Genomic DNA, 12038 nt, shown 5'->3' on the forward strand with positions numbered 1-12038 from the left:
GCAAAGGGATTGTATTTAGAATTAAACCAATCCATGTGTCATCTCCAATTCCCCTTAAGAGCCAGGTGTGCCAGGACCTGGAGAATGTTTAACAGTAGCATTCGTCTTTATTGAGGGACAGGGATGTGGTCCTCGGATGCTGGTCCTTCTGACCAGTGGTGTAGTCTAGTTTATTATAGTGGGTATACTATGATGATTCCCTCCCAGCCTCGTACACACCCGTCCCGGACCGACACCCCATAAGCACCACCACACTCACTAACACATACAGTAGGCTACATGCATCCACACATAATTGAAAGCATTATGAAAGACTGGGTATGTATTATCAACAATTTATTAAAAGCAACTTTAACAGCATATGACATTTACAGCTGGAGAGATTTAAATTTAAATCACCAGGGATGGCGATTAACACTAAAACAGTAGAAAATCGGTCCAAAGTACTTTGCAAAACCGATGCAAAATCACCAGGGATGGTGATTAACACTAAAACAGTAGAAAATAGGTCCAAAGTGCTTTGGACCGATTTTCTACTGTTTTCATGGGGGTTCATCACAGATCTTTGGGCTTTTTAATCGTGGTCTGGATGAGAGTGAGAAAAAAATACAGTCCTCAACAGACCACAATTAGGAGAGGAATTAAAACAGTATATTCACTTATCTTATCTTCAATAGAAAAATACTCCATTACAAGTAAAAATCCTGCATTCAAAAAATCCTGCATTCAAAAAATCCTGCATTCAAAAGTATTATCTAAATATACTCACAGTATTAAAAGTAAAAGTACTCATATTGCAGAAACATTGCCACTGTGAGTGTTACATCATTATGCATCATATAATTGGATTATTAATTCTGATGCATTAACGTGTAAGTAGCATTTTGCTATTGTAGTTTGTCAAGGTGGAGCCAATAAACTGATCATGTTTTCTATATAAAATCTTAATCTGAGAAGTAACTAGTAACTAAAGCTGTTAAATCAAATGTAGTGAACTAAAAAGTACAATATTTCCCTCTGAAATGTAGTGGAGTAGAAGTATAAAGTAGCATAAAATGTAAATACTCAAGTAAACTACAAGTACCGCAAAAACTATTAAACACTGACGGACGTTGAGAACATCGCTCGCAGTTAGCTAACTTCAGTTACACTAGATATGGCACAGCAGTAAATATATTTCAATACGCACACCAACAATCCCCTGCTGTTACAATAATATCTGCTAACTTGTATGTGACTTTCACGTACAAGGTGTAACGTTAGCATCAGGCTCCTTTTCTGTAACGTTAGTTTCTGCAGTGTCATCCGAAGCGGCAGCAGCAGCTTCAGGGCCAGGCTTACGAAAACACTCTAACAGTGTAGTTTGCTTTCGTTTCATATCTCCTTTGGTGGTATATGCTACAATACTATAGAAAAGTGATTCTACATTATGTTAGCTAATTTTAAACTTGCAACGCTGATAGCTACTGTCTAGCCAGGGAAATAACCATCAAGCAACTGTGTTCGTTGGTAGGTGATGTCTGGTATAGGTCATGGACTCATGGCCAAACTCAAGCCACAGACAAAGAGTGCACAAGGGGGAAAAAAAAAAGAGCGCACAGGGTGAATTTTATGAATGGAAGTGAAAAGAGGAGGCGCATTCCCCTTCAAAAACTTATTTTATTGCAGTTATTTACCCAGTATTTGCAAAACAAAATCACTGAAGTTAAAGTTCTGTCACAAAACTATATTGTTACGGAGCTTTGCACATTTTTAAGTGGATATACGGAAATCCTGGAGCTTTCTTAGGGAGTATACGGCGTATACCAGCGTATCATGTAGACTACACCACTGCTTCTGACTTCTGACATTAAAGCCAGCCGAACTGGAGTCTCTTGCCTCTGTATATTTATATTCAAAGATATCACATATGGTGACGAGGATAAAAGCCTAAGTCAGGGCAAAAAGATGACTGCTGTCTGAGATTCTTGACCATTTTTTCCTCGCAAACGGTATTGATGATGAAGAAAGGAGACGAGCTGAGCTGCTGAGTGGTGTGGATGCTCAGACCTATGTGCGGATGAGGAACCTGCTCAGCTTGGATAAATCAGAAGATCGTTTGTACAATGAACTGGTGAGTCTAATGAAAGATCACTTTAACCCTAAACCAAGTGAAATAATGCAACGGTGGAAATTTAATAAATTGAGCCGAATCGGAGGGTCTGTGAACAAGGTGAGCAATGCCTGCACAAAACCCCAGCCAGACATGAGGAAATGCTACAGATGTGGGGCTAAAGACTGCAGGTTTGCCAACAAGAAGTGTGGAAAGGTGGGGCACCAACAAAGAGTCTGATGCTGATGCTGAGAGGAGCGTGCTTGGGCTGAGACCTCCGGAAGTCGATAATCATCTCCTTCGTTTTGTCCGCATTGAGCACCAGATTATTTTATCTGCACCAACTCTCTAGGTGTTTAACTTTTTATCTGTACATTGATTCCTCATTTCTATGAATGAGGAATCAATGTACAGTCCCACCACTGTGGTGTCATCCGCAAACTTGATGATCTGGTTCCCCTCGTGTCTGGATGCACAGTCGTGTGTTAGCAGTGTAAACAACAATGGACTGAGTACACAGCCTTGAGGAGATCCAGTACTCAGCGTGATGGAGTTGGAGGTGTTATTTCCGACACGGACAGACTGAGGTCTCTCCATCAGAAAGTCCCAGATCCACAGACATGTGGCGGTGTTCAGGCCGAGTAGGAGGAGTTTTTCCATTAGTCTCTGGGGGACGATGGTACTAAATGCTGAGCTGAAATCAATGTACAGAATTCTGGCGTAGGTGTCTTTCAAGTCCAGATGGGTGATGACTGAGTGCAAAGTGGTGGATATTGCATCCTCTGTGGAGCGGTTGGTACGATAAGCAAACTGGTGTGGGTCATGTGATGCAGGGAGGCTGGCTGTGATGTGTGGTTTGACAAGCCGCTAAAAACACTTCACAATTGGTGTCAGTGTGACGGGGTGGTAGTCATTCAGACAGGATACAACTGATTTCTTTGCTACTGGTATTATAGTGGATGTTTTGAAGCATCTGGGGACGATGGCCTGACTGAGGGAGATGTTGAAGATGTCAGTCAGGACATCTGCTAGCTCACCAGCGCAGGCTCTGAGATGTTATCCAGGCCTCCCGCTTTCCGTGGGTTGACCCTGGTTAGGGCCCTGCGTGTGTCTGCTGCATTGATGGTGAGGGCTGGCCCGATAGATGGTAGAGAAGGACCAGCCCACCCTCTGGTTGTCAGGTTTGGTGCTTCAAAGCGTGCAAAGAAGTTGTTGAGCCTGTCCGGAAGAGAAGCATCATCGTCGTTGACCCCCTGCCTGGACTTGTAATCTGTCAGAGCTTGGACTCCCTGCCACATCCGCCTGGTGTTTCCTGTGTTGCAGTGGTGAGCCTGGATTTTCTCTGCATAGGTGCCTTTTGCAGCCTTGATTCCCTTTGAGAGCGCAGACCTGGCTGAGCGGAGAGCAGTCATATCCCCCGCCCTGAAGGCTGTATCTCGGGCTGTCAGCAGCGAGCGCACCTCTGTAGTCATCCAGGGTTTTCGGTTGCCACTTGCAGTGAAGGTCTTAATTACAGTGACATCCTCTGTGCACTTTGCAATGTAGCTGGTTACCGCCTCAGCATACTCTTCATGTCTATCTGATCTCCCTGGGAGGCTGCTGTCTTAAAAACATCCCAGACGGTGTGCATGAAACAGTCCTTAAGTGCTGAGTCTGCCCCCTCAGGCCAGGTCCTGATTTGTTTTTTCACTGGCCTGCTGTGCTTCAGTAGTGGTTTGTAAGCAGGTACCAGCATAACAGATAGATGATCAGAACGGCCGAGGTGGGGGCAGGGCGTTGCCTTGTACGCATCTGGGGAGTTTGTATACACCAGGACCAGCATGTTCTCTGCTCTGGTTTTAACGTCCACAACTTGCTTGAACTTGGGGAAAACAGCCTTTAAACTGGTGTGGTTGAAATCCCCTGCCACCACTACAAAGCTGTCCGGATGTTTAGTCAGGAGCTCACTGATGGCATCATGTAGCCCTCCAAGTGCCTCGTTAGCATTAGCTTTAGCATTTGTGCTAGGAGCTATATAAACAACGACTACAATCACTATGGTGGAATCCCTCAGCAGATAGAATGGCCAGCATTTCACGATGAGGAACTCCGCCAGCTGAGAGCAGTGTTTAGTGGCTAACATGACATTTACACACCAGTCTTTGTTGATATAAATGCACAGACCCCCTCCTCGACTTTTACTGGAGGTAGCTGCATCTCTGTCCGCCCGGAAAGCCGTCATCCCCTCCAGCTGTATGGCCGTGTCTGGGATATTTTCCTGGAGCCATGTCTCAGTGAAAGCAAATGCACAGCAGTCTTTCCACTCTCTGTGGGTTTCTCTCAACAGACATAGCTCATCCAGCTTGTTGTCGAGGGAGCGGACGTTGGAGAGTAGGAGCGATGGTACTGCTGGTCTGGAGGAGTTAGCCTTTAGCCTAGCGTGAATCCCGGCTCTCCTCCCCCTCTTGTGTTTACGTTCGCAACGCTACCGCCTTCTCTTCTTATGGTTGGCTGGCTCCAATAAGATCCTGTGCTGGCGTAATATGTCCAAATCACAACCAAGCATCATAGTTTTAGCAGCCTGAGTTATCCTCATTTTTAGTAAAGTCTCTCAGCTGTAAATTTTGCAGACTGAACATCTGGGATAGGTAGGACACCCAAAACTTTCACTCTTGTTGATCCCTAGAGGGGCCGCTGCATCCATGCGCTGCTGCCATAGCAACAATAGTAGCGTACAGTAGTAGTAGTGGTACAGTCTAGTGGGACGAGGGTGGATTAAAGCCTTCAAGTTAGACTTGCAGTCAGTACATAAGATAGAGGACAGAGAGGACCCTCTACAGGAAGTGTTGTCACAACACGAGTCAGCGTTTAAGGAGGAGCTAGGGATGCTGAAGAGCCTCACAGCCAAGACACATCAAATTAGACATGCTCATCAACAGATCGTGCTGGATGAAGAATCAAGAAAGCATGTCACAGTGAACACACACAAGGGGCTGTTTACATACACAAGCTTACCCTTTGGTGTCAGTTCCAGTGCAGCCATATTTCAGCACACAAAGGAAGGTGTACTGCAAGGAATCGGAAATGTGGCAGTATACCTCAATGACATCATTCTGACCGGAAAGGATGACAAGGATCACCTCCACACACTGGACCAAGTATTGTGGTGGCTGGAGAACGCAGGACTACGTTCAAAAAGGAGCAAATGCCAGTTCATGGAAGAGGAAGTGACATTCTTAGAATATCGAGTGGACAAAACAGGGCTGCATCCACTGCCAGCAAAGGTGTCAGCGGTGCAGGAATTGCATTCACCCACCTCAGTGACAGAACTCAAAGCGTATTTGGGACTGTTCCACTTCTACAATAAGTTCCTTCCAAAATTACTGGCACCCCTGCACCAACTACTGAGAAAGGATGAACTGTGGTCTTGGGGTCCAGAGCAGGAAAAGGCTTTTGAGAAATCAAAAGAACTTTTACAATCCAGCAGTGTGTGAAAACAAGGAACTGATACTGTCCTGTGATGCATCTCCATACAGGGTTGGATCAGTGCTAGCTCACCATATGGAAGATGGAGAGGAGAAACCTATCAGGTTTGCATCACAAACGATTTTATCTGCAGAAAGAACTATTCCCAGCTTGATAAACAGAGATTACTGTAGCTGTTATTTTGAGTACAGTATTTTCACAAGTATCTGTATGGAAGAAAATGTTTGATTTGCACAGATCACAAACCACTGATAAGTTAACTCCGTGAGATGAAAGCTGTGCCACAGATGGCTTCACAGAGGGTAATGAGATGGGCTGTTTTGTTAAGAGTGCATGAATGTGATTGTATACAGACCAGGTAAAGACAATGATAATGCTGGCATAGTAGAGTAGGCTAGGCAGAGTAAAGCTGTAAGCCACCATGTTGGTCGTGTTGCAACTATGCAGAGTTGATAACTGCATTAAAGCCAGCTGAATTGGAGATGATGTCTCTGCCTCTGTTTATTGACATTCCAAGATATCACAATCACCCTGATCAGTAATGGGTGGGATGAGAGGGGTGAAGTATGTCCTTAATCAGGAAAATATTAATGACATTACCTGCAGTGATCCTCCAGCAGCAGAGACGATGTATGTATCTCTACATTAACATGTACATTTGCACACGAGGAACAGCTGAAAGTCTTAATTGATTATTTAAAACTCCTGACTCGCCCACAGGATCAGTTAGTATTTCATATTAATTAATGATCTGTGTTCTTCGGCCCATCAGAAGGTCACACACACAGTCCAGATTCAGACAGTAAAATAGTTTGGCACGAAGCAGCTGTCCTGATAAATCCTTAGATCCTGTCTAAACATATTTCTTTTAGAAACTAAAAGTTTAATTCTGTTTCCTTTGTAGAGTTTATAACTACGGCTTTTAGTTTTGCTGATTAAATGTGCCACGATATTTGTTACAGTGACATTAATGCATGCGTGGAAATGTTTAAAATAACTGAAAACAGCCTCTCAAATCATAAAATCAGAGCATATGCACGCTGCAAGGCATAATATAGAGCCCAAGGTGTCCATAATCAGGAATTAATGGCATCCACATCGACCATTCATTTCTGATAATGGACACCTCATTAGGCATAATCCCATTCATACAGTAGAGCAAGTCTGCTTCAGGGTAATTGCTTTTGTGGAGAACACAAAAGAGAAAGCACCTATCTGCACCTCACCTTGACTGTTTTACGGAGTTTGGTTCCCGCCAGAGCTGCAGCTAGATCACTCCCCCCTCCACCACCTCCACTTCCTCCAGCAGGTGGTGGGGGTGGTGCTGGTGGGGCCATTCCCCCAGGAGGAGGGGGTGGAGGGGCAGGTGGGCATGCTCCAGAGGAAGGCGGTGGGCCTGGAGGTGGTGGGGGTGCTGGTGGAGCAGCTGGTGGGGTTGGAGGAGCAGGAGGGGCAGATGCAGCAGCAAAGGCCTGCTTCTCTCTTTCCAGGCGCTCCTTCTCCTGCTGCTCCTGTCTCTGACGCTCTAGTCTGTACAGAAATCAACAGGCAATTCAAAGCTCAGATATGCTCCTGTTGTGGTGAAAACCCTGCAGCTTTTAAGTGATGTTTCCTATTTTTGTTTAGCTTTTTACACAGCTGAGTGCACAGCTATGCCAGGAAGGACTGATTGATTGATTCATTAATTAAGCATTTAAGCCATTTATGAAGCATAACAGCCAAACAGGGTCTAGCTTCTCAAAAGTTAGGATTAGCTCGTAATCATTGTCTACATATTTGCATTGCATTTTTCTGCAGAATGTCAATGTAGGCCTTGGGAAATTATGAAATTTGTCACATTTTCCGGAAAACTTTATAAACAATTATTTGAGAAATATAAACCAAGACAGCAATCAATGATAAAAGTAGTTTAAACAGTTTCTACCTTAGTATCATTAAAACTTAACAGTACCTTCTCTGGTGTTCCAGCTCCTGTGCAGAGGGTTCATTCTGAGCTGGGCCTGAGCAAAAGGAAATTGTCGTTGGGTGTAATTGGCAAGTGTGCTCCACTGTATCTAGATTATTTGAACTCAAAGAAAACTTAAACACAAGCAAGAGTGTAGCCCAGAGGAAATCCACCTAAAATATAGGCTCACATTGATTTTAATTGCAAAAAAAATAATAGTGTACAATGAATTAGGTGTCATCAGCTGAAATGTTTGCAAATATATATATATTTTTAACTATACATATTTAGTAACTTAAAAACATAACCAGGCTTTGATTTAGATGTATGCCTTTACGACACTGTCTTTATAAAGTTGACACTATGAGCAACAGAAATTCTTCACACTTCTGACCTTGATTTAATGTTCATCGTGCATTTATGTATTTACCTGTGCCTGCCAGTCCATTGAGTACCTCAAATGCATGCATCATAGAGTTGGCAAAAAGAGCAGCATCCTCTTTACTGCCAAAGTTCAACCCCCACACCTGTTTGGGATCCCGCCACTGGTGGAAGTTTGGTGTGGCTTGATTATACTTCATCCCTTTCAGAATAGGACAGTTGATCACCACCTGGCATTAACAGGATGCAAAAGATAGCAACTATATTGAGGATTTGAGACACTGTTGGTCAAAGCTTGAATTGTCACGAACACATATGTGATGCAATTAATGCAAATGTCAGAGGTCACATGTGAGATCATTCAAATTCAATTCAAACTATCACTAGTGAATGTACATTTGCTTGAATTGCATTTAACTGTTAGTGTTTATAATATATGTTGTAAAATTCTAGGTACTGTATCACAGGCAACTGGACTTGTTTCAGTTTTTTGAAGACGTTTCACCTCTCATCCAAGAGGCTTCCTCAGTTGTTCCTAACTGGAGAGGAGTTGCAGGCTTTTAAACTCTGTGTGGGTGTGTCTTTACAAACTCGTTAAGGACACACATTAGCTCTGAGTTTCAGAGTCGTTAGGGCCACTTGTGGGTCGTTGACCCAACCGGCCTTCATGGATGAGCCCAGGTGTGAATGGTTGTTAAGCTGTCTGGGGAGTCAGTGCTGCATTGTAGGTGGGTGATGAGTAATGTCTTAGGCCACCTCCTCTGTTCAAAGACGGCCATTCCAGTTCGACATAGAAGGATTCCTTTACTCCTCTTTAAAACCATCGGTCTCCTCTGGCCAAGATGTTTACATTGCTGTCCTCAAAGGAATCACACATGTCCTTACTGACTCTGTAAGGACACTCCCACACAGAGTTTAAAAGCCTGCAACTCCCCTCCAGTTAATAAGAACTGAAGAAGCCTCTTGGATGAGAGGTGAAACATCTTCAAGAAACTGAAACAAGTCCAGTTGCCTATGATACAGCACTTAGAATTACCATGACCTGGATGACTGAGAACCTTCATCAACATATGTTGTAAAAGTTATAATTCTCCCAATCTGTATAATAAGTCTGTATGATTTGAATAGAATACATTGCATCTAAGTTCATTAAATGGTGATACATTGTTTAAAAGGAAAGGTTAATCATCAGCTCATAGCAGAAGAGAGGCGAGACCAAACTTCTCGACTCTGAATCCCACAGTTCAATAGTAAATTATAATTTGATTTTGAGCTCTGATTTATGCAAGATTATGCAACAGAAGTAGGTCTCTGCTGGTCAAACTTCAGCAAACTTAAAATCTATTATATGAACTTTCAGAAGCTCTTGTGAAACTGCATTGTTGAGATTATTATTATACAGTGTTTCAAGAAAAATGAATTACAGGCACATTAAATAATCATGCAGTTTGGTGTGTGTAGCCTTCAACCAGAGAGACTTTACTGTATGTGTTTCAAACCAGAACATGTGACCACGATTGTTTGGCTTTGTCTGTGTATACTCTTTTGTACCTGCTGGTCGGCCTGCAGTTTGCGGCCTACCACTCTGAAAGTGTTGGCCGTTGGGTTGTGATAGATCTGGACGCGGCTGAAGGACGGACTGTCAGATCCCGCCGGCACCCAACGCTTATTGGTGTCATCATACAGCATGACAGTCGCCCTCACCTGGCATATACTGGACTCACTGTTGGAGGGAAAGATGATGTGACATAGAGTATGAGTACTAGAGAGCAACAAAAGTAGTAGGTGAGATGTAGTGCAGATATGGATACCTGGTTTTAAACAGGTAAGCCATGAATATTCATATTTAGTCCTTAGTGCAACAACGAAACCAAAAAACTCTACAATGCACAGCTGTCATTTACACTGGGGATGATAGGGATGTCCCCACTACTTTTTAAAATGGCTGATTTTGTACCTGTGACTTTTTAAAATAAATAAATAAATAAAAATAAATAAAAAATGTACAAATGAGAACAATTTGCACTTTATTAGCACCTGATGTTGAAACTGGCTGCTGCTGGTTCTGGTGTGAAATTATGACAGAATTTCAACCCAGAAGCCTAATATGTACAAGGTTTAGCAAAAGCAACATGTGCTGGAAAAGTGTTACTGTTGAGTAGATAATTATGTGGTCGGTATACAACGTAAAACAAAGTAAGATAGTGATTTACAGAGCTACTTGTTAAAGTAATTTGTAATGTCTCTCCTAAAACTGCTAATGCTGTTAATCTTTTGATTTCAGATGACCTGGAAAAATAACACACAGGGAAGTCCTACCCAAGTGGGTATCGCACCTCAATGTTTTTTTTGGTGTACAGTGTGCATAGTATCACAAAGTGTCAGGTACCAACATCTGGCACTGAATGTGTAGTTAGATTTGACGTCTTTGTTTGTGAGTCAAATAATTCCTGATTTAGTAATTGACAATTTTAGACTGTGTTATCTTCAGACAAAGTTAATGTACAACTGCTTGTGTTTAGAGAACACCTACATTTGTGAACTTTGGCTTCTCTGGTTTAATAAGAAGTGTTTTTGTTAAAAATTCATGTTTACCTTCCTCAAAGCAAGGCATTCTCTATGGGTGCACATTTTGAAAAATGTCAAAAGGTCAAGAGCCCTACTCAACACTGAGTGTTTCTGAAATGATAATTCTTTCACAACTGGATATAGATTCCTACTAGTCATAGAACGGACATGGTGTATCAGAGGTGGAGGAAGTATTCAGATCCTTTACTTAAAAACAGTGATAACAAAATGCAAGAATGCTTTATTACAAGTAAAAATCTTATATATGATGATATATCAGTTTGTGATTATTACTAATAATAATATAAACAATAATATTTTAGTATAAAGAATAATGAAATGCAAATGCTCAAGTGCAAGTAACCCTAATTGTACTTAAGTAGAGAATTTAAGTAATATACTTAGTTACATTCAACCACTTTAAAATAACTAGACAAAGACGTATTATTGCATATCTTTTTGTGGATTATATCTTTAAAACTAATTATACACAGTCTTTCACATATTTTTATTGTGTTAGTTTGAATGTTTTCCTGCAAAAGTAAGGAAAAGAATAATACATACATTTACAGCAGTAATGCATTTATTTCTATATACTCTATGTGGCATTGTGACAATGAATTATTTTCAGTCTTCTTGTTGCAAAGTCTGTAGCCTGTGGGAAATCTTCATTTCCTGCCAAAAAGGTTTCAATGTTTTGACCACTTCCTGTGCTTAGTGCAATGCTGCCTAATATGGACTGCCTTATGACACTTGCTAGTAAAATACAAACTTCTAAAAAGCATTAGCCCTCAAAATCTTTATCAAGGATTTAAAAATATGCAAATACACAGCAAACACAGATACAGCTCTAATATTTTCATTCCATGTGTGACAATTGTAAAACAGAACCCTTCCTATGAACTCTGTATGTTTGCTTAAAGCAGGAAATATTGTCAGAACTAAAGAGCTTGTTAGGCAACGTCGAGTGTAGAGTTGATACAAAGCAGTACTGTTGTGCATTTAACAAGCAAGTTTTTATGCATAAGACATTAAAAATGATGTGGGAGAAAAAAACAGTTATTAGTGGATTTACTTTATCACTGTTTTTAAAAAATTACTCACGTCATATTCAGCTGTAGTCAGGATCCAAAGTTTCACTTGCTTTTAAACAGGCTGCTGCTACCCATCAATCTAAATGACTTCCTCTTTCCTCTCACAAGTATATTTGTTGTCTATTCAACCAAACCTGCTGTCACTCTTGTCTAAACACCTCCGACACTCTCTCCCATGATACTGTTTAACAGCAACCACTTGCACTTCTGCCTTTGTGTTCTCATTTCCTAGACAGGTTTTTTTTTTCTCTCTTCCTGTTCTCGTCTCCTCCACTTGCTCTTTTAGATTTTATTTTCACACCTCTGGCTTTTTCTGTCTCTCTGCGGCCCTGATTTCTGTAGAGATAGTTTTAAGTACTTCTTCAGATAAAGAGTTGAAAGCATCACATGGCAGTTCAGTGCTGCTTCAAGACAAGCAGCAGGTGTTAAAAACAAAGGTGTTAGTAAGTAGTTCTTACTGTTCTGTAATATACTATACTATATTTATCTATTT

General features: G+C 41.7%; 1 protein-coding gene across 2 annotated transcripts in view; it reads right to left on the reverse strand.

Annotated features, from left to right (window-relative positions):
* LOC141006573 (vasodilator-stimulated phosphoprotein-like) overlaps window positions 1-11756 on the reverse strand; it is a 32971-nt gene extending 21215 nt beyond the window's left edge. Inside the window, exons 1-5 of one of the 2 annotated variants that reach the window (XM_073478781.1) lie at window positions 11556-11756; window positions 9435-9606; window positions 7933-8113; window positions 7509-7557; window positions 6784-7087 (exon numbers count right to left, since the gene is read on the reverse strand). In XM_073478781.1, coding sequence (XP_073334882.1) covers window positions 6784-7087; window positions 7509-7557; window positions 7933-8113; window positions 9435-9606; window positions 11556-11560 — 711 coding nt within the window. In that variant the 5' untranslated portion in view covers window positions 11561-11756. The remainder of the gene's footprint in view (window positions 1-6783; window positions 7088-7508; window positions 7558-7932; window positions 8114-9434; window positions 9607-11555) is intronic. The other variant, XM_073478782.1, reaches the window with a different exon arrangement.
* Between the last annotated feature and the right edge of the window lie 282 nt (window positions 11757-12038).

The sequence above is a fragment of the Pagrus major genome, chromosome 13 (assembly GCF_040436345.1).
Source record: "Pagrus major chromosome 13, Pma_NU_1.0".
NCBI lineage: Eukaryota > Metazoa > Chordata > Actinopteri > Spariformes > Sparidae > Pagrus > Pagrus major.